At 42.4% G+C, this 24,165-nt stretch overlaps 1 protein-coding gene across 1 annotated transcript; it reads right to left on the reverse strand.

The window, feature by feature from the left end:
• Positions 1-13,178: 13,178 nt before the first annotated feature.
• LOC139471334 (uncharacterized) lies at positions 13,179-23,998 on the reverse strand. Its single transcript, XM_071253654.1, has 2 exons — positions 23,930-23,998; positions 13,179-20,101 (listed from the first exon to the last, which is right to left on the reverse strand). The coding sequence occupies exon 2, from the start codon at positions 19,954-19,956 to the stop codon at positions 16,426-16,428; it is 3,531 nt and encodes a 1,176-aa protein (XP_071109755.1). The 5' UTR covers positions 19,957-20,101; positions 23,930-23,998; the 3' UTR covers positions 13,179-16,425.
• Positions 23,999-24,165: the final 167 nt, after the last annotated feature.

The following is a 24,165-nucleotide window of genomic DNA, read 5'->3' on the forward strand; positions in this document are numbered from 1 at the left end:
TGTGTAGATGGGATGTTGGTGTGTAGATGGGATGTTGGTGTGTAGATGGGATGTTGGTGTGTAGATGGGATGTTGGTGTGTAGATGGGATGCTGATGTGTAGATGGGATGTTGTTGTGTAGATGGGATGCTGATGTGTAGATGGGATGTTGGTGTGTAGATGGGATGCTGATGTGTAGATAGGATGCTGGTGTGTAGATGGGATGTTGGTGTGTAGATGGGATGTTGGTGTGTAGATGGGATGTTGGTGTGTAGATGGGATGTTGGTGTGTAGATGGGATGTTGGTGTGTAGATGGGATGCTGATGTGTAGATAGGATGCTGGTGTGTAGATGGGATGTTGGTGTGTAGATGGGATGTTGGTGTGTAGATGGGATGTTGGTGTGTAGATGGGATGTTGGTGTGTAGATGGGATGCTGGTGTGTAGATGGGATGCTGATGTGTAGATGGGATGTTGGTGTGTAGATGGGATGTTGGTGTGTAGATGGGATGTTGGTGTGTAGATGGGATGTTGGTGTGTAGATGGGATGTTGGTGTGTAGATGGGATGCTGATGTGTAGATAGGATGCTGGTGTGTAGATGGGATGTTGGTGTGTAGATGGGATGTTGGTGTGTAGATGGGATGTTGGTGTGTAGATGGGATGTTGGTGTGTAGATGGGATGCTGGTGTGTAGATGGGATGCTGATGTGTAGATGGGATGTTGTTGTGTAGATGGGATGTTGGTTGTGTAGATAGGATGTTGGTGTGTAGATGGGATGCTGGTGTGTAGATGGGATGCTGGTGTGTAGATAGGATGCTGGTGTGTAGATGGGATGCTGGTGTGTAGATGGGATGCTGATGTGTAGATAGGATGCTGGTGTGTAGATGGGATGTTGGTGTGTAGATGGGATGTTGTTGTGTAGATGGGATGTTGGTTGTGTAGATAGGATGTTGGTGTGTAGATGGGATGTTGGTTGTGTAGATAGGATGCTGGTGTGTAGATAGGATGCTGGTGTGTAGATGGGATGCTGGTGTGTAGATGGGATGCTGATGTGTAGATAGGATGCTGGTGTGTAGATGGGATGTTGGTGTGTAGATGGGATGTTGGTGTGTAGATGGGATGTTGGTGTGTAGATGGGATGTTGGTGTGTAGATGGGATGCTGGTGTGTAGATGGGATGCTGGTGTGTAGATGGGATGTTGGTGTGTAGATGGGATGTTGGTGTGTAGATGGGATGTTGGTGTGTAGATGGGATGTTGGTGTGTAGATGGGATGTTGGTGTGTAGATGGGATGCTGATGTGTAGATAGGATGCTGGTGTGTAGATGGGATGTTGGTGTGTAGATGGGATGTTGGTGTGTAGATGGGATGTTGGTGTGTAGATGGGATGTTGGTGTGTAGATGGGATGCTGGTGTGTAGATGGGATGCTGATGTGTAGATGGGATGTTGTTGTGTAGATGGGATGTTGGTTGTGTAGATAGGATGTTGGTGTGTAGATGGGATGCTGGTGTGTAGATGGGATGCTGGTGTGTAGATAGGATGCTGATGTGTAGATAGGATGCTGGTGTGTAGATGGGATGTTGGTGTGTAGATGGGATGTTGTTGTGTAGATGGGATGTTGGTGTGTAGATGGGATGTTGTTGTGTAGATAGGATGTTGGTGTGTAGATGGGATGTTGTTGTGTAGATAGGATGTTGGTGTGTAGATGGGATGTTGTTGTGTAGATAGGATGTTGTTGTGTAGATGGGATGTTGGTGTGTTGATAGGATGCTGGTGTGTAGATGGGATGTTGGTGTGTAGATGGGATGTTGTTGTGTAGATGGGATGTTGGTGTGTAGATGGGATGTTGTTGTGTAGATAGGATGTTGGTGTGTAGATGGGATGTTGTTGTGTAGATAGGATGTTGTTGTGTAGATGGGATGTTGGTGTGTTGATAGGATGCTGGTGTGTAGATGGGATGCTGGTGTGTAGATGGGATGCTGATGTGTAGATGGGATGTTGTTGTGTAGATGGGATGTTGGTGTGTAGATGGGATGCTGGTGTGTAGATGGGATGTTGGTGTGTAGATAGGATGCTGGTGTGTAGATGGGATGTTGTTGTGTAGATGGGATGTTGGTGTGTAGATGGGATGTTGGTGTGTAGATGGGATGCTGGTGTGTAGATAGGATGCTGGTGTGTAGATAGGATGCTGGTGTGTAGATGGGATGTTGGTGTGTAGATGGGATGTTGGTGTGTAGATAGGATGCTGGTGTGTAGATAGGATGTTGGTGTGTAGATGGGATGTTGGTGTGTAGATGGGATGTTGGTGTGTAGATGGGATGTTGGTGTGTAGATGGGATGTTGGTGTGTAGATGGGATGTTGGTGTGTAGATGGGATGTTGGTGTGTAGATAGGATGTTGGTGTGTAGATGGGATGTTGGTGTGTAGATGGGATGTTGGTGTGTAGATGGGATGTTGGTGTGTAGATGGGATGTTGGTGTGTAGATGGGATGCTGGTGTGTAGATGGGATGCTGGTGTGTAGATGGGATGCTGGTGTGTAGATAGGATGTTGGTGTGTAGATGGGATGTTGGTGTGTAGATAGGATGTTGGTGTGTAGATGGGATGTTGGTGTGTAGATAGGATGTTGGTGTGTAGATAGGATGTTGGTGTGTAGATGGGTTGATGGTGGTGTAGGTGATGGGACTGTTGGGCTGTTGGTGGTGTATGTGATGGGGCTGTTGGGCTGATGGTGGTGTATGTGATGGGGCTGTTGGGTTTTGGTGGTGTAGGTGATGGGACTGTTGGGTTGATGGTGGTGTAGGTGATGGGACTGTTGGGCTGTTGGTGGTGTATGTGATGGGGCTGTTGGGCTGATGGTGGTGTATGTGATGGGGCTGTTGGGTTGATGGTGATGTATGTGATGGGGCTGTTGGGCTGGTGGTGGTGTAGGTGATGGGACTGTTGGGATGATGGTGATGTAGGTGATGGGAATGTTGGGTTGATGGTGGTGTAGGTGATGGGACTGTTGGGTTGATGGTGGTGTAGGTGATGGGACTGTTGGGCTGGTGGTGGTGTAGTTGATGGGACTGTTGGGTTGATGGTGGTGTAGGTGATGGGACTGTTGGGCTGTTGGTGGTGTAGGTGATGGGACTGTTGGGTTGATGGTGGTGTAGGTGATGAGACTGTTGGGTTGATGGTGGTGTAGGTGATGGGACTGTTGGGTTGATGGTGGTGTAGGTGATGGGACTGTTGGGTTGATGGTGGTGTAGGTGATGAGACTGTTGGGTTGATGGTGGTGTAGGTGATGGGACTGTTGGGCTGGTGGTGGTGTAGGTGATGGGACTGTTGGGTTGATGGTGGTGTAGGTGATGAGACTGTTGGGTTGATGGTGGTGTAGGTGATGGGACTGTTGGGTTGATGGTGGTGTAGGTGATGGGACTGTTGGGTTGATGGTGGTGTAGTTGATGGGACTGTTGGGTTGATGGTGGTGTAGTTGATGGGACTGTTGGGTTTTGGTGGTGTAGGTGATGGGACTGTTGGGTTGATGGTGATGTATGTGATGGGACTGTTGGGCTGGTGGTGGTGTAGGTGATAGGACTGTTGGGTTGATGGTGGTGTAGGTGATGGGACTGTTGGGTTAATGGTGGTGTAGGTGATGGGACTGTTGGGTTGATGGTGGTGTAGGTGATGGGACTGTTGGGTTGATGGTGGTGTAGGTGATGGGACTGTTGGGTTGATGGTGGTGTAGGGACTGTTGGGTTGATGGTGGTGTAGGTGATGGGACTGTTGGGTTGATGGTGGTGTAGTTGATGAGACTGTTGGGTTGATGGTGGTGTAGGGACTGTTGGGTTGATGGTGGTGTAGGTGATGGGACTGTTGGGTTGATGGTGGTGTAGGTGATGGGACTGTTGGGTTGATGGTGGTGTAGGTGATGGGACTGTTGGGTTGATGGTGGTGTAGGGACTGTTGGGTTGATGGTGGTGTAGGTGATGGGACTGTTGGGTTGATGGTGGTGTAGGTGATGGGACTGTTGGGTTGATGGTGGTGTAGGGACTGTTGGGTTGATGGTGGTGTAGGTGATGGGACTGTTGGGTTGATGGTGGTGTAGGTGATGAGACTGTTGGGTTGATGGTGGTGTAGGTGATGGGACTGTTGGGTTGATGGTGGTGTAGTTGTTGGGACTGTTGGGTTGATGGTGGTGTAGTTGTTGGGACTGTTGGGTTGATGGTGGTGTAGGGACTGTTGGGTTGATGGTGGTGTAGGTGATGAGACTGTTGGGTTGATGGTGGTGTAGGTGATGGGACTGTTGGGTTGATGGTGGTGTAGGTGATGGGACTGTTGGGTTGATGGTGGTGTAGGTGATGAGACTGTTGGGTTGATGGTGGTGTAGGTGATGGGACTGTTGGGTTGATGGTGGTGTAGGTGATGGGACTGTTGGGTTGATGGTGGTGTAGGTGATGGGACTGTTGGGTTGATGGTGGTGTAGGGACTGTTGGGTTGATGGTGGTGTAGGTGATGGGACTGTTGGGTTGATGGTGGTGTAGTTGTTGGGACTGTTGGGTTGATGGTGGTGTAGTTGTTGGGACTGTTGGGTTGATGGTGGTGTAGGGACTGTTGGGTTGATGGTGGTGTAGGTGATGGGACTGTTGGGTTGATGGTGGTGTAGTTGTTGGGACTGTTGGGTTGATGGTGGTGTAGTTGTTGGGACTGTTGGGTTGATGGTGGTGTAGGGACTGTTGGGTTGATGGTGGTGTAGGTGATGGGACTGTTGGGTTGATGGTGGTGTAGTTGTTGGGACTGTTGGGTTGATGGTGGTGTAGTTGTTGGGACTGTTGGGTTGATGGTGGTGTAGGGACTGTTGGGTTGATGGTGGTGTAGGTGATGGGACTGTTGGGTTGATGGTGGTGTAGTTGTTGGGACTGTTGGGTTGATGGTGGTGTAGTTGTTGGGACTGTTGGGTTGATGGTGGTGTAGTTGTTGGGACTGTTGGGTTGATGGTGGTGTAGGGACTGTTGGGTTGATGGTGGTGTAGGTGATGGGACTGTTGGGTTGATGGTGGTGTAGTTGTTGGGACTGTTGGGTTGATGGTGGTGTAGTTGTTGGGACTGTTGGGTTGATAGTGGTGTAGGTGTTGGGACTGTTTGGTTTATGGTGGTGTAGGTGATGGGACTGTTGGGTTGATGGTGGTGTAGGTGATGAGACTGTTGGGCTGTTGGTGGTGTAGGTGATGGGACTGTTGGGTTGATGGTGGTGTAGGTGATGAGACTGTTGGGCTGTTGGTGGTGAAGGTGATGGGACTGTTGGGCTGATGGTGGTGTATGTGATGGGGCTGTTGGGTTTTGGTGGTGTAGGTGATGGGACTGTTGGGTTGATGATGGTGTAGGTGATGGGACTGTTGGGTTGATGGTGGTGTAGGTGATGGGACTGTTGGGCTGATAGTGGTGTAGGTGATGGGACTGTTTGGTTTATGGTGGTGTAGGTGATGGGACTGTTGGGTTAATGGTGGTGTAGGTGATGGGACTGTTGGGTTGATGGTGGTGTAGGTGATGGGACTGTTGAGTTGATGGTGGTGTAGGTGATGGGACTGTTGGGTTGATGGTGGTGTAGTTGATGGGACTGTTGGGTTGATGGTGGTGTAGTTGATGGGACTGTTGGGTTTTTGTGGTGTAGGTGATGGGACTGTTGAGTTGATGGTGGTGTAGGTGATGGGACTGTTGGGTTGATGGTGGTGTAGGTGATGGGACTGTTGGGTTGATGGTGGTGTAGGTGATGGGACTGTTAGGTTGATGGTGGTGTAGGTGATGGGACTGTTGGGTTAATGGTGGTGTAGGTGATAGGACTGTATGGCTGTTGGTGGTGTAGGTGATGGGACTGTTGGGTTAATGGCAGTTATTCCTGTAGAGCCTATTGAGCATACCTACGCCCATGTCACCCCTCGGTTTGAGAGACTATTTTATTCCGCGATACAGCTGATTGTTGTATGGCTGTGAGTGTAAACACGAAGTCACACATACTAAATATAATTTGCACGCACTAATCATAATTGTGTTTTGATCAAGGCCTACTCCCTTTGAGGTAGAAAACTGACGCAAGCTCCGATGTTCATACAGTTTGGCCCTCACTCTATGAAGGTTCATACTCCAATGAACTCACACAAAGTGAAAGTCAAATCTTTAATATTCTGCAGTCTTTTGTTGCAGCTAGTAGATCCTTCAAAGTTCAGTTAATACTTTGGTTGGTAATGTTGAAGGTTCTAATCACTATAAAAATATACAAAGTGAAAGTCAATTCTTAATTGCTCCAAAATTTTGAGTTTGTTTCAAAAGAAGCACACATACAAAATACGGTAAATAAACGCGACAAAGCCTTTTCCACATCGATTGTACGATGCACACATACAATATACGGTAAATAAACGCGACAAAGCCTTTTCCACATTGATTGTACGATGCACACATACAATATACGGTAAATAAACGCGACAAAGCCTTTTCCACATCGATTGTACGATGCACACATACAATATACGGTAAATAAACGCGACAAAGCCTTTTCCACATCGATTGTGCGATGCACACATACAATATACGGTAAATAAACGTGACAAAGCCTTTTCCACATCGATTGTGCGATGCACACATACAATATACGGTAAATAAACGCGACAAAGCCTTTTCCACATCGATTGTACGATGCACACATACAATATACGGTAAATAAACGCGACAAAGCCTTTTCCACATCGATTGTACGATGCACACATACAATATACGGTAAATAAACGCGACAAAGCCTTTTCCACATCGATTGTACGATGCACACATACAATATACGGTAAATAAACGCGACAAAGCCTTTTCCACATCGATTGTACGATGCACACATACAATATACGGTAAATAAACGCGACAAAGCCTTTTCCACATTGATTGTACGATGCACACATACAATATACGGTAAATAAACGCGACAAAGCCTTTTCCACATCGATTGTACGATGCACACATACAATATACGGTAAATAAACGCGACAAAGCCTTTTCCACATCGATTGTACGATGCACACATACAATATACGGTAAATAAACGTGACAAAGCCTTTTCCACATCGATTGTACGATGCACACATACAATATACGGTAAATAAACGTGACAAAGCCTTTTCCACATCGATTGTACGATGCACACATACAATATACAGTAAATAAACACGACAAAGCCTTTTCCACAACGATTGTACGATGCACACATACAATATACGGTAAATAAACGCGACAAAGCCTTTTCCACATCGATTGTACGATGCACACATACAATATACGGTAAATAAACGCGACAAAGCCTTTTCCACATCGATTGTGCGATGCACACATACAATATACGGTAAATAAACGCGACAAAGCCTTTTCCACATCGATTGTGCGATGCACACATACAATATACGGTAAATAAACGCGACAAAGCCTTTTCCACAACGATTGTGCGATGCACACATACAATATACGGTAAATAAACGCGACAAAGCCTTTTCCACATCGATTGTACGATGCACACATACAATATACGGTAAATAAACGTGACAAAGCCTTTTCCACATCGATTGTACGATGCACACATACAATATACGGTAAATAAACGCGACAAAGCCTTTTCCACATCGATTGTACGATGCACACATACAATATACGGTAAATAAACGCGACAAAGCCTTTTCCACATCGATTGTACGATGCACACATACAATATACGGTAAATAAACGCGACAAAGCCTTTTCCACATCGATTGTACGATGCACACATACAATATACGGTAAATAAACGCGACAAAGCCTTTTCCACATCGATTGTACGATGCACACATACAATATACGGTAAATAAACGCGACAAAGCCTTTTCCACATCGATTGTACGATGCACACATACAATATACGGTAAATAAACGCGACAAAGCCTTTTCCACATCGATTGTACGATGCACACATACAATATACGGTAAATAAACACGACAAAGCCTTTTCCACATCGATTGTACGATGCACACATACAATATACGGTAAATAAACGCGACAAAGCCTTTTCCACATCGATTGTACGATGCACACATACAATATACGGTAAATAAACGCGACAAAGCCTTTTCCACATCGATTGTACGATGCACACATACAATATACGGTAAATAAACGCGACAAAGCCTTTTCCACATCGATTGTACGATGCACACATACAATATACGGTAAATAAACGCGACAAAGCCTTTTCCACAACGATTGTACGATGTATCATGAGTATGTGTTTATGAATCACTATCAAATAGTGGGAATACCAGGCATTAGCGAAAAGGGTAACATATCATGCCACATCGGTGACACCCATCACAAACACATGCAAAGCCAAATCATGTGTTCACCTGAAAAAAATATGTTAAGTCAAACCAGATTTTTGCTTTGGACATATTCTTTGTCACTGTTATTCCAAATTTGGAAATGTCCTCCACATGTAAACCAAAACTTTTTGAAAGCCTTACTTTTTAACGAATTGAATGTTTTAACCTTGTTGAAAAAACTCAAGACCCGTGAAGATCCAGGGTAGAATAGGTCTTCAGCAACCCATGCCTGCCCTAAAAGGCGACTATGCCAGTCGTAACGGGCGACTAACGGGATCAGGTGGTCAGGCTCGCTGACTTGGTTGATGCATGTCATTGGTCCCAATTGCGTGGATCGATGCTCATGATATTAATTAATGGATTGTCTGGTCCAGACTCGATTTTTTTAGACCGCCGTCATAAAGCTGGAATATTGCTGAGCGCGGCATTAAATAACAAAGAAACAAACAACCTGGGTGTGTGATCGTGTTTCAATATTCAGTTAAAATAATTTTGGTTATATCATACTGTGAGAATGTTTTTGTGTATCTTTTAAGACGTGTATCTTTTTAGACATTAAAAAGGACCTTTTTGTGAAAAGCCCATATGTTTTTTCCACACAGTACTCTTCCACACAGGATATCATTCAAACCAAACAGAAAGAAATTCAGGTTTCAAGTTATATTTATTCAAGACACTTTTGATTTATCACATTCCGGATAAAAGATTGTCCTGGAATATTGCTACATAAAGTACATATACAATATGTGACATATCTAACATGTTGGCGATGTTGTAGGAGTGTATATCAAAATTATAACACACAAACACAAGGAGATGGTAGAGTGTGGAATCACAGACACAGGACCGATGCCCTAGAGAGTGAGTGCCTCTTTAAACACTCACAGTGGGGGACACCAGAAATGGGCCTCACACGTGTTTGCCTCATGTCTGGATGGAGATTTAACAACCTGAATAAGCATGGATGCATAAGCAATGAGTGAGTGAGTGAGTTGGGTTATATGCTGCTTTGAACAATATTCCAGTCATATCACGGCATGTCAGCTTGACATTGGAGGAAAGCCTGAAGTGATGCAGGTCTTAGACATTTACCTCTATGGAGAAATTCACAATCCGTGGTACGGTGCTGACAAACCTGTAAACAAAATTGGGGCAAACAAGGATCTGAACCCACGATCAAAGGGTTGTCATGCAACAAGGGCAACAACTCTTCACAGCGTATTGTGGCACCTTAGTTTACTGGGCCACCCGAGCCCCGGAGAAGCCATGAAGCACCCGAGTGAGTGAGTGAGTGAGTGAGAGTGCTGAAGGCCCGGGTTCGATTCCCCACATGGTACAATGTGTAAAGCCCATTTATGGTGTCCCCCGCCGTGATATTGCTAAAAGCAGCGTAAAAACGATACTCAATCACTAATGGCAGGGGGGACATCTTCACACATTGTACCCATGTGGGGGAATTGAACCTGGGAATGGAACACTTTAACCACTAGGCTACCCCACTGCCCACCAGAGCAACAAGAAACACTGCATCAACTGTATCAGTATGGTTGGCTGTAGTTAAAACATATGAGAAGGTAACATACATACTGACACACATTATATACCACAGTACACAGCCGGACAGTGATAAAGAATCCACGTTCACTATGATCATAGTGGGAGGGCCATATCATCCCCAGCCACAACCTTGAAGGGGGATATAGGAATGGTTGCTGCTTGTCCGTCCTTCCGTCACATTTCCGGAGCAAACTTTCTTATTATGAGACTTTGCATATGTAACAAACACATGCTGAACCCGTGCTGATGTTGATGTTTTGGTATTAAAAAAAAAAAAAAAAAAAAAAAATTTTTTTTAAAAAAGTACTAGAATCTGAACTTTACTCAGAAAATCGCTATCCCAAAACATAACATTTGTTACATTTTCTCAGAAACTACTACATGAAGTTTCATGAACAAACCTTTGCAAGCTTATCCAAGAGATACTTATAAAGACTGAATTCAAAAATTGGTGTCACAAATTATTGAGTTCATTCATCAAACACTTGCTTGACAACTGGCAGATAAGGAATTTTCACACAGTATTACATGTAACCCTTAACACTTGTATCGCTACATGATCTCAAGATACATGCATAGCATCGTAGCACGTTATGGCAATGAATCAAAAGAATGCTATTCTTTACACTCCAACAGACTACAATATTTTTCACGTTTGCTTTTGCCTCCTGCTTACTTCAAAGCAAATCAGGCGGTCGGGTGGCCTAGTGGTTAAAGCGTTCGCTCGTCACGCCAAAGACCCGGGTTCGATTCCCGACATGGGTACTATATGTGAAGCCCATTTCTGGTGTCCCCCGCCGTGATATTGCTGGAATATTGCTTAAAAGCGGCGTAAAACCGTACTCACTCACTCAAAGCAAATCACACACTCAGATACATGCACAAATGTCATGTAGCCAAAGAACAGTTTCAAGATGGCCGCCACAACAGACATATTGAAAATCAGATCAGAATTCACACTGTACAATTACTGCATATCGGCACTGTTGAACATGCTTGGCTGGAACTATATGAATCTTTGACTCAGGGGAGCTTAAAATACAACAAATTGTTTTCTTGGAATGAAATAAGTAGTCTCGTTGTGTCTTGGGAGTGAAAACGTTTGTTTAAAAGTCTGGAATGAACAGTGCAAAAGTTGCATGGTTGATAAATGACAACCCGTGTATGACATGACCTTCAAAGTGACCTTGACACTTAACCCTATCATGACGTATGACAGGTATTAAGTGAGTTACTTAGAGTCGGTCATAACTGATGCTTTGATTTTTATGAATTGACATAATGTTTAAGACATGTTTTTGCAATCCAACATCTAGTGACCTTTATCTAGCATGAAGGTCACCAAAACGTTTATTGATCAAAACCCTGCACAAGTAAACATGTACCAGTTTCATATATTCCAATCATAAATACTCAATTTATCATGTACACAAACTTAGAAAGCGCCTACTTCATGCAGAGTGACTTTGACCTCCAAAGGCATCTGATCATATGCAAACACAATTCCCCACATAGTCAAAAAAAAATAATAGGTCTTGGTTCTCAGGCACTGACCGCATCATCACAAAGTCTGCCGCACGTTTCGTCTTTATTTCCATTTTAAATTTAAAAAAAAAATCCTAATACTTAAAAACAATGCGATCCAATATGGCCAGCAGTTACTTCCCTTTACATGTGCACTGCTTTACTGCACATCTCCTGTTATGGTCATGGCAGCAATAGAAGTTTGTATGCTTGTTTATGTAGGGAGTCCCTTTCCCAGGTTGATGGTACACAACTGTTTATATGGTGACATACTAGTTTCAACAAGCCCAAAAAATTAAAATACCTGCCTGCCCGCACTATATTTCAAAAGTCGAACCAATTTTTTAATTTTTTTAAGCTAAGTTTTAACAAACAACTAAGCCCACGTTACGATGTCTGTAATTAATTGTAAAAGACTTGAAAATATATTTCACCTGCAAACTATAGGTATATAGTATTTAAACTCAGAACTGAAATGTAATGTTATCCAATACCACGATGCAAGAGCCATGTAATATAACTGTACAACATGTATGAAATATGAGTCATATGGCCTGGATAACAACATACTGAAATGAAATGAAAATACAACCATGGATATATACTCACTGCCAAAAGAAACGCGAACCATAGAAACATATAGTGAAGTATGTAGTTAAGAGTGAGTGAGTATAGTTTTACGCCGCTTTTAGCAATATTCCAGCAATATCACGGTGGGGGACACCAGAAATGGGCTTCACACATTGTACCCATGTCGGGAATTGAACCCAGGTCTTCTGCGTGACGAGTGAACGTCTCCAACACATACCACTTAATGACAAAACTAACAGTCAAGTGTTACCACAGTGTCTTTAGTCTAATCACGAAATGCTGCACGCTAATGCACAAATTGTGCATCTCGAGTCATGGATCTATGACGTTAAATATGATGCATTCATAAGCGTCGGTTCACACAACTTAACAGTATGTTCGTTTGTGCATCGAACCAATCTAATATCTCTTGAATATGAGTAATTCTTCATATATTAACCAACATGTATGGTATTCGTGTTTCTTTTGTGGGTGAGTATATATCATGTTTATCAGGTTCGAAGACCAACATCTGTCATAAGGGCATGGGTGAGAAAACCAATTACTGCGACAGCATCATGGTGCCAAATTTGGGAAAATAAAAAATAAATACACACCATATTCAACGTTATAAGCGCCCAGGGCGCTCTCAAAATTAGAAATAGGAGGCTTTATAGGGGTAATATTATTATGGTGAAAAAAAAACAGTTGAAAGATAAATTTTGTGGTTTGTGCTGACAGCCTGAAATGTTTATGTACAACAGATATATTTTTCCCGAATTTAATTGCCCATAATAAAGGGTGCATATAACACACGAGTGCGTATTATACGCGAATAAGTATTGTGTACATTGATCAATAGGAAGGGGTGCGAATTGGGATTGTTCACTAGCCAATATATTAGCAAATATCACCGTGGGCGCTTATTTGAGCAGGGCGCTTATTATGTCGAATACATATTAAAGACTGCAGTTAGTGTAGACAAATAATTGCTGACACTTAAAATGGAAATATGACAAAGAACCAGTTTCATTTTATGAGTGAGTGAGTGAGTCTGGTTTAACGCCGCTTTTAACAGTATTCCAGTTATATCGCAGCGTGTCTGCTTAATGTGGGAGGAAAGCCCGAAGTGATGCAGGTCTCAGACGTTTACCACTTCGGTGAAACCCACGAGCACGGGTATGGTGCTGACAAACCTTGAAACATAATCGGGGCGAACCGGGATTCGATCCCACAATCATAGGTTTCTGGCGTGCCCAAGGGACGCAACTCTGCACAGCGAATCGCGGCGCCTTAGACGACTGGGCCACCCGTGACCCCCTTCATTTTATGATGGAAAAATTCATGGTGATCATGTCTAAAAATTCACTAAAATTCAGATCCTGAGCATCCCTCATCCTCCTTCGTCCTTTGATGGTGTTGATTTTATCATTCAAGACTAATGAATTACCTCCCTTACCTAAATATATCTGCCCATAAAAAGGACAACAATGAAAGTGATTAATTTTACTCACAAAATAACCATATCAGACCATATCAGACCAGATCACATAATATGAAATTGTACTTAAATATCGCCATCGAAAATAATAACAGGGCAATGAAACACTCCTGTGTTGCGGTTTCCTGTAAAACGTTTGATATACGCAAGTAAATAAGGACTATCATGAAAATTTTCATCTTATACAGGGGGGCTTATAAACATAACATATAGGTATAGAAGTCAGTGAGATGGCACCTTTTGGAGCAGGGCGCTTAATACGTTAATAGGGCAAATGTGCTGTCTGAAAGGTGCTATTTTTGTTATTGCACATGATGCAAACATATGTGTTCACCACAAAATAAACTAACGAGCCTGAGTCACACTGCTTATTTGGCAAGACATTCACATAACCTTTCATATAAGTCTTGAAGAACAAAACAAAATCTAATATTTCTTGTTAAGTTCATATTTATCTAATGATCAGCCAGGATATTTCACAAGGTAACAAAAACAAAACCTATGGCCTTAAGTGGTTGTTTATCGGTTCGTTGGTTTGTTGTTTAACGCCGCACTCAGCAATATTCTAGCAATAAGACGGCGGTCTGTAAATAATCCATTCTGGACCAGACAATCCAGTGAATGACATAATACATGACATACATCAACTAAGTCAGCAAGCCGGATCCTGTTAGTCGCCTTTTACGACAAGAATAGACTCTGTATGGCAAGTATGGGTTGCTGAAGAACTATTCTACCCCGAATCTTATCGGGTCGTCCATCAATACAGCTCTCTCTAACCTCACAGAAAAGAAGTCATGTAGCATGGCTCTTATCCCCCTGACTCAAGAAGATGACTTCAATAATCTTATGCTCGACTGTTCGTGATTCAAACTGTTCTTTTGTTCCTGATTCAAGAGGATGTCATAAGAATATTTTCCCAACAAGAAAACACCTTTGCCCCAAATACCAAGGAATGTACTACACCAAACACAAGGGTAAAAGCAATCACTTTCACCTCAGATTTAAACAAAATTACCCAAAATACTAAGGGATATATAGTACGGGGATAAAAGTAGAATACCTCCACCTTTAATACCAAGGATGCACATGACAGAGGTTGAAACTAACAAGAATGTGGCACAATAAAAAAATGTAATACTTAAAACATGACATAAGTTGCATAAATAAAAAATTCAATCATACATGCTCGAGATAATGGTGGTCAAACTGAAATGTTCTGTAGCTCACCAGACTTATGAAGAAAGAAAGAGTGAGTGAGTTGGGTTTAACGCCGCTTTTAACAGTATTCCAGTTATATCACGGCGTGTCAGTTTAATGTTGGGGGAAAGCCCAAGTGATGAAGGTCTCAGACGTTTACCACTTCGGTGAAACCCACGAGCACGGGTATGGTGCTGACAAACCTATAAACATAATTGGGCCGAACCGGGATTCGAACCCACAATCATAGGTTTCTGGCGTGCCCAAGGGACGCGACTCTGCACAGCAAATCGCAGCGTCTTAGACGACTGGGCCACCCGTGCCCCCTATGAAGAAAGAATTTTATGACACTTCAACCTTATTTTGGTACAAAAATCTTTAGTGTGTGGAGGAAAAATTGGTGGAATAGATTCTAGAAAAATAGGAAGAAAGGATCTTTGCAACATCTTTCTAATAGTTACGCCTTACATCTTCTTGCAGTCATAAAATTACAAAGTTTAAGCCTTTTGTTTATTGCCCAAAATGACATTTTCTATATGGCTACCATTAGTAATGGTATTTGCCTCAATTTCGTATTACAATTGATTGCAACAATGTTTCATGTTTTGCGTAATGTACCACAAGATATTGTATTCATTCTTTCATCTGTAATTTGTCATGAACCAGAGTAAAAAGTACCTCCCCTCACATTTTTGATAACTTCTTATTTTGTTGGATGTTGCTATGGCCACAACGAATGTGCAATAGACACATAATATACAGGAAACAGGTTGCAAATAGTTTCACCTTTTGGACAACAGAAAACAATGGCTAATTTCGTAATTTCAGTTTGACTCATCACTGATGTAAAAATTTCCAACAAGATAAAGATTTGCATGATTTTGAAAAATGCAATAGACCAGTATTTTCTTAACGTATTGTGATACATATTCATTAGTATTTCATACAAGGAATACCGGTAATACTGAACACCTCTAACCACCATGTTTGGAAACAGATCAGAATTCTGTGACACACCATCGTTTCAACTCCTTGGCCGTGGAGTTTCCAAGATGACGGACAACTGGACGGACGACGGACAAAGCACCACAGGTAAGCTAAAATTTGTTTCCAGGACATGTTGATCCCGAAAAAATTGTTTTGTGACATAAAAAAAAAGTTTGACTTTTTTCAAAGAAAAAATATTGTAGGTCTTGAATATGTTGAAGAAGAGACCCAAACATATTCTGACTCCAAGAGGAGACCCAGCTCACTCACCCAGAATATGTAACCATTAGGTTTCATCACCTTGTCCTACCATAGTTTCTCTGTTATCCTACATAGAGGGGGAAACAGTGACGGAGTTGTCTTACTCATGGAGTTTCAGCTAATTGTGGGTAGAAAGCCCAAAGTAACGAAGGGTAGAGAGGGTCCCCACCTTGATGAAACATAGCATGGGGATCACAGACCAGGGGCCACAGTAAAGGCAAATCATTGGATCCTGGCACGACAAAGGTAGGCAACTCTGCACAGACAATTCCTGCACCATAATTACAAAACCTCAATGCTAGTGAACACAAACTTAGTAATGCAAATATCTATGATCCCAATTTTACTTATCCAGATATACATTACTAATTCAAACTTAATCAACTATTTCAAGTTTCATCCTGTTTAAGGCCAATTTTTACATTTTACAATTATTATGAATATCAAACCATGGAGTCGAGCCCACCTTCAGAATGTAACTAGAGTTCCTTGAGAATAGCCTTCACATTTCCAATGACGTGATTAAGGTTGTTGTGAATGCAGTACTGCATGAGTGATTCGGCTGCCTTCAGAGCGTCCCCTCTTGACCTCAGGATCGGTCTGTCTGGTCTGCTGGCATCTTCTGAACCCTCCTCACTCTTGATGTTAGAAGCAACAGACTTTGAGTACTGATCATGCTGCGAGTCTCCGGGGCTTTCGGAAGATGACAGTGGGTAAGTTTCACCCCGTTTTGCCCGTCGAGACGATGCATACAGACTACGAGCTAAAGGGGAGATAACTTCCAATGAGAAACTGACTGAAGGATCTGTCAATTCGTTTTCATTACCATCTGATTCCTCCTCCACCTCCGATGCATCACTTTCATTGTCACTGGATTCCTCTGTGCGGTTGACCTGAGAGGTGCTTCCAGTACTTTGTGAAGCATCTTCATTCTGGAAAGGAGCCTCGCTGTTTCCATAATGAGAAGACTGATCACTGGCATCCTGGACGTGTGGGACAATCCCAAACCCATCCTCATTGCTGCCTCCTATGTAGTAGCTCAGAGGTTTCCTTGCAAAGCTCTCTATTGCTTTTTTAATCAGGTTGTCATAAACCTCACCGCCCTCCGTTGAAGGGATGTCTGGGCAGAAACCAACATCAAACCCGCAGTCAAAGAAGGCTCTGGTAACGACTCCTGCATCAATATCTTTCACAGCCTGGCTGAGCCACAAACACGCGTCCAAGACAGAAACATAACTGAGCACTTTGGAAATACCTTCGTTGACACTAGCCATCTGTGTGAGAAGAGCAGACAGCATACGTTTCTGGTAGTTGCGCTTAAAGGCATCCACTACACCATGACACAAAGGCTGGAGCCGGATTGAGTACGTTGGAGGACATACCATTTGAACATTCTCCAGGATGATCTCAGTAGCATCTGGAGGTGCCCTGTCCACAAACAACACAATCTTCCTTCCTTGCTCTCCCATCCTCTGATCCAGAGACACAACCCACTCTGTGAAGAACTCAACTGTTGACCAAGTGCTTGTGCTCCATCGCCACGTCACAGGAACATCTGATGGTATATCTGCCTCAGTCTTCTCCTGTTTTCCTATGACAACAGGAGTCTCGAACTCTCCCAGGATATTGCAACACATGACTACGGACACATTTTGACTCTGGAACCGTTTCTTGATCTGATACTGAGCTGCATCCACAACCTGTTCCGGCATGCTGGTGAAAAATAAAACCGTCTCACTCACACTGAACACATCCTTTGCCTCATATTCCCTCGTGTACTCTGGCAGCTTTTCCCTCCATGACAAAATATCCTTTTCATCACAAATTACAAGATTCTTGTGGTCATTGGTCACAATATTGTTCCTTCTTCTGAAGCTGTCCAGCCAGCCGTTTGAGGCCTTGAAATCATCTCTGCCCAACTGTTTAGCAATCTCCCTTGCTTTTGCCTGTACCAGAACCCCAGTGAGTTGACCCTCCCCCCGAGAGTGTGCCTCCTGGAACCACTGCCATGTCAGTCTGTTCACGTCATCGTTCTCTGCTCTGTGGTTCAAGCGTTTCATGCCTCCTTTGCCTGTTCTGCTAAACGTGTCCACAATTTCATCCTTCCTCCTCAGGATGGAGTGTACCTGTGATTTTCCTACCCCAAACATTGTTGCTAACTGTCTCTGGCTCTTCCCTTCACTCTGGAAGATGAGTTGAACCTTTTCCTCAATAGTCAAGTCTTTCCTTTTACAAACCTTGTCTTTCTTTCTCTTTTTGGGTTTCACTTTTTCATTTGCACTGTCATCCATCAGTTCTAATGGATATATGCTTCCCAATGGAATGTTTTCTGGGGGATCATAAACAAATCCCTGACCTGTTGAAAACTTAATATTATGTCTTTTTCGAAAAGTATCCAACCAACCATTCGAAGCTTTGAAATCATCTCTCCCAAGCTGGTTTGCAAACTCCTTAGCCTTTGCTTGCAGCATGGGACCTGAAATTTGCACTGACTTCATCTTGGCAATTTCTTTGAACCAATGCCAGGTCAGCTGATTAATTTCATCACTCTCTGCCCTGCTGTGAAGTCTCTTTCGGTTTGTATTCCCAAGTCTTTCATATGCTTCCAAGATCTCATTTTTCCTCTTTAGAGTGGAGTACACTTGAGAACGACCAACTCCGAACATTTTGGAAAGTTCTCGTTCTGGCTTGCCCGCGCTGTGCTGCTGTAGCAGTTCCACCTTCTCCAGAAGATTCAGCTCACACCGCTTGAACTTCTTCCCAGAAGCCGGCGTTGGTCTTTTACTATGTGCAGCTGAGTCTCTATCTTTTGCAGGATCTTCCCCAGGAGTATTTGGTTCTGGAGTTGAGACAACAGTCGAGATGCTCTCGTCAGCAGTTTCTACATTTTTAGCAGAATTGTCTTCTGATGCATCGGACTGGGCAGCTTCATCCTCATCTCCTTGTCCAGAAACAAAGCTGGCATCTTCTCCCCATCCTTCATTGCCACTGACAACCTGGGAAGGCCACGGGGTCAGACCAGTGGTGTCTTTCACATACATGCCCTGCTTAGAATTGAACCCAATGTTGTTTCTTTTGCAGAAGCTATGCAGCCATCCATTAGAGGCACGGAATTCTGTTCGACCCAATTCAAGGGCAAACTCCTTAGCTTTTTCTTGAACAACTGGACCAGAAAGAGACACATCACCCTTTTTATATTCACTCATAAACCAATCAAGAGTAAGGCTGTTGATTTCATCCTTGTCTGCACGCAAGCGAAGCCTTTTTCTTTCAAGTTGGCCTCCTTGTTCATACATGTTCATAATTTCTCTTTTTCGTTTTAGAATCAGATTAACCTGAGACTTGCCAACACCAAATATTTCTGCAAGTGCTCTCTGGCTTTTTCCTTTACTGTGGTGAATCAGATCAACTTTCTCTTGCAAGGTGAGTTCAATCCTTCGACCTCTGTCCTTTGAAGAAGGCAAAACTGGAATTGAGAGGAATGATTCGAGTTGGTTTGATGGGGAAAAGTTTGAGGTACTGACAACTGGCACTGGGGAGGCAGACGGCATGTTGTAAACAGATGGCTGGGAACTTGAAGCATGTGTAGCGTCATCCTTCGACATACTGCTAATCGTTTCATAGATCTGTTGGGGAGAGGTGAATCCAGTTTTCGACACAAGAGACTGAATGTGAGACAAGTAGGAGAGGTCGAGATCAGAATTAGTTTCTGGAACAGATGAGTCCGCTTCTCTACTTGTGGGTGGAATGCCTGCCCTGGCCATTGCTGCCCGAACCTGTGACTCCATTTTCAAAAGATGTTGTGGGTCAGTATCTGAGGTAGATTTTTTGCCTTGAGTTACAAGGCCGAGAGTGTTAACGAACTCTGACGTAGGATACTGCGTAGCAGACGGACAGGGCGGGGCAGGAGGTGGTGGTGAAGAGGCAGAAGTGAGTGAGTCTGACGTTCCTTGTGATAATGAAACAGCTACAGCAGATAAAAACCTCAAATCAGATTCATCCGATTCCATTCAGCGACACTTTTGAAACGGTCTAGGTGAGTTTTATAGGTCGTACATCACGGTCAGCATCCTCTTGCAGTTTCTACACTTGGAAGTCTCCTTCAGAAACACATCCCATTTCATTTGAATTCCTTGAACCTTTCTCGCGGTTACCCTGTAACATAAATGCAATACATGTCAAATTAATGTAATTTAATGTTACAAATCTGAGTGGCATGACATCTGGCAGTGCAAAAGGTTATTCATGTTTATAAGCCATAACTGTTGTCAATTAACTTACTATTCACTAAATTTTTCTTGTGTATATTGCACACTTGCCCTCCCCCTCCCTCCCCCACAAAAAAAAACAACAACAAAAATTGTACAGCTGTGTCGAAGCATAATACACATGCACAAAGAGTTTGATGCTTTCAACTGACATTACCGTGATCATATAAAATTGGAAATACCATGTCAACAAAATCGTACTGAAGTACGCAAGTTAGCCCTCTAATTACATTATCCGGGTAATAAAAGTGCTCATTGTATTTCTGGACATATGTTTGTACCGTATTCGACATAATAAGCACCCTGCTCTAATAAGCGCCCACGGCGATATTTGTTAATATATTGGCTAGTGAACAATCCCAATTAGCACCCTTCTAATTGATCAATGTACACAAGACTTATTTATTTGTTTATAATACGCACTCGGGTGTAATATGCACCCTTAATTATGGGCAATTAAATTCTGGAAAAATATATCTGTCGTATATAAACATTTCAGGCTGTCAGCATAAACCATGAAATTTATCTTTCAACTCTGTTTTTTCCCAACCAAAATACCATTCTAATAAGAGCCCCCCTATTTCAAATTTTGAGAGCGCCCCGGGCGCTTATTACGTTGAATACGGTGGTAATCTGTTTTAGTAAGTTGTTCAAAATTTCATTCATTATTGTTTACAGAGAATGGATATACATATCATAAATTCTAGTTGGACTCATGGTTGTTTTTGTGATCAAAAGAGCGCACGACTGGAACCCTAAAACAATTACTCGACAAACTTTTTGTTGTTGTTTTGTTTGATTATTGTTTAACACCGCACTCATCAATATTCCAGCTATATGACGGCAGTCTGAAAAATATAAGTCTGGACCAGACAATCCAGTGATTGACATCATGAGCATCGATCTACACAATTGGGATAAAATGACATGCCTCAACCAAGTCTGCGAGCCTGACCACCCGATCCCGTCAGTCGCTTCTTATGACAAGCATAGTTGCCTTTTACGGCAAGCATGGGTTAGAGAAGACCTATCTTGTCCCATATCTTCATGTGTAAACTCGTCAAAGTGTTCCATACATAAAATTTATATCCGTCAATATACCAAAGTGCTTGACTTGAGGTTATTATCATATTAGGTATATCAGGGATGTGAGCAGGTTTTCACGAAAAAAGAGGAAAAGTCTAGGGGGGTCTCGGGGCATGCCCAATCCCCCCCCCCCCCCCCCCTGAAATATTTTAAACATTTGATTGCATTTTAAGCAATTTCGTGCAGTTTGGACAACATTCACACCAAGAAATGTAATAAGTCAATGGCAAAAGTCAAATAAAGAAGATAGCAGATGCAGAAAAATTTCAAAGTTAAATCAGTAGGGGAGACCGGGGTGCATTGGGACAAAAGGTTTTTGTATTAAATTTTTACGCGGTAGATGATTTTTTCCGAGGACAACTGTTTTAAAAAACGTGATTTTCCGCGTTTCCGCTGAGATTTCACATCCCTGGTATATATAGTAAAAGCTGCAATGAAAAAAAATATGATATTGAAATATATACTGAACTAAAAAAGTGAGGGATAATAACTATTTTGCGGGATATTTTTATGAAATTGTGTGCTCAGTCTTCCCCATAAAAAGAATATCCCAAAAAATATTTCAGTCGATTGCAGGACTTGCAAAGCATGTGAACCATCAACTGGGCGTCGACATACCTACAGGCTAGTTCGGCAAGGGTGGAAACTGGACTTTTATAGTCCCTTACCTTGGGAAGATGTATGTGCAGTGGTCAAATTTTGAAATCTTGCCAACACTGCCAGGGAGATAAACTTGATTGAATGAGTGCTGCTTTGTACAGTTTTCAGCTATATTACATGGGATAATGTGGAGATAAGCCGGAAGTGATGTGGGTGGTAGATATTCAGCATAAGCATGAGTTTGATTCTGACATGCCAAGGATCGTAATCAGGGCATGTCCACAATCAGTGGATCCTGACACAGCACAGAATACTGGTGTTGGTTATCACCCTGAATACCGGTATTTATATCAATTATCACACCTCTCAGACAAATTAAGCCTGTGTGGATTCCAGGTTAGAATCGGTCCCCAGCAACCTATGCTTGTCATAAATGGCAACTTAATGGGTTGGGTGGTCAGGTTTGATGATGGCATGGGTGCTCATGACATCAATCACTGGATTGTCTGGTCCAGATTTATTTATTTACAGGCAGCTGCTATAGCTGGAATGTTGGTGAGTACTAAGTTAAGCAACAAACAAAGCATCTGATTGGTTAGAAAATTAATGAATCAGAACCAGAATTGTTTTCTCATCAACATGTACAATATAATGCATTTGAAGTGAAACAGTGGTCGTCAAGGCACTGTCGGCTGACGGAACATTTACCTTAAATAAAATTCATAATTCATAACTTGTTTCATCATAATTATGTGAATACTTTTTGTAACACAATCTGGAACAGACAATGAAAAGAATAACATACCAACTTGCTCGGCTGGCTTTAATGTGTGCCACGCTAACAGCTGGATGTTCATGAGTTGTTTTAGCAAATTGTGGGGCAGGCTTTTAACAGCGAAACAGTAAACCTTAACGGAATAACTATTGCTCTTTCGATAATCGTTGGGAAAAGTCCAGGTTAATCGTTAACTGATTATTCAATAAATCGAGCCACCACAACTAATTACATAACATTACAAGGGACATAAAATTTCACGATGTATTTAAAGAACCTTTTCTATTTCATCAAAATTGAATATTTTAATTATTGAAAGTTATATGTTAATTTAGTTTGGACTCTTAACATAGAATCTAGTTAATATCTGGGACCACATAATATCACAAAAAACATTTCTTTTTTAGATAATGCCAATATTAGTGATATAATCAAATCAATGTTATTTTACACATTGCTAGATGTATGCCTGACTTCATGAAAAAGCAAATTACATCATAAATGTAAACCAATTCATTAATCATGATAATAGAAAAATATGACCATTTCTAGGGTGTGTCAAGTTGTTTTCATTTCAGGACCTTACATGTTTCATAATCTGAGTCAGCTGGTATATGGTCTCTGTCTGAAGGCTATAGGAGTATGGTGTGCATATTTGGCATGTTATGCATTATGTTTCATTCTACAAGTACTTGTGCCACCAGCTCGATCAGGCAACTGATACGCTAGATCTCTGACACCACTCCAAACATTCCTCAAAACATAAACAAACGCTGTATACAAACCAATTTTAAATAAATCTTATGTTTAATTAAAGATATCCTGCATTCCGAAAATGCGCCCTGATCGAAAACTGGTAGATAACGAAGGAGAGCGCCCAGGAAACGAAAACATGAAAGCTTGCCCTGCGGTTGGAAATCGGGAACAGACACCCTTGTTTTATCCGCACCCGAAGCACTTGCTTGGAGCCGAAACGATCGTCGAACCGAACAGAGCCGTGTGTCTGCATCGGTGTTTTAAATAGGTTGTAAATACTGCAAATGACATATCGAAACTTCCCCAAACGACCACTGCATACATTAGCAGGAAGGAGAAGACGACATTTTCTTCGTTCTACGTGACCTGCCGAAAACAGCAAACCTGCCGAAAGCAAACTGGGGATTAACCTCGGTATTCTGGACTGATAATGTCTACCAACCGTTACAGTATGTACTAATGGATCCTACTGATTACACCAGACATGGGAACACTCACCAAATTGTAAATAATCGTTACTTTTTCCCAGGGCTTTGTTTTCAGGAACACATATAAGACCCAAGGGACATAACTCTTCATAATGACTATTTCACTGGAAAATGCGTACAACATGAAACATTAAAGATCGAATCCCAGTATTTTTATGTTTGTTTTTCATCAAATACAACATTATTATTACTGTGATAAAAGTTAATATTATTATACGATGCATATACGTTATCATATGTTTTATC

This window comes from Haliotis cracherodii, unplaced genomic scaffold (genome assembly GCF_022045235.1).
Source record: "Haliotis cracherodii isolate W230 unplaced genomic scaffold, xgHalCrac1.p SCAF_22, whole genome shotgun sequence".
In the NCBI taxonomy this organism is placed as follows: Eukaryota; Metazoa; Mollusca; class Gastropoda; order Lepetellida; family Haliotidae; genus Haliotis; species Haliotis cracherodii.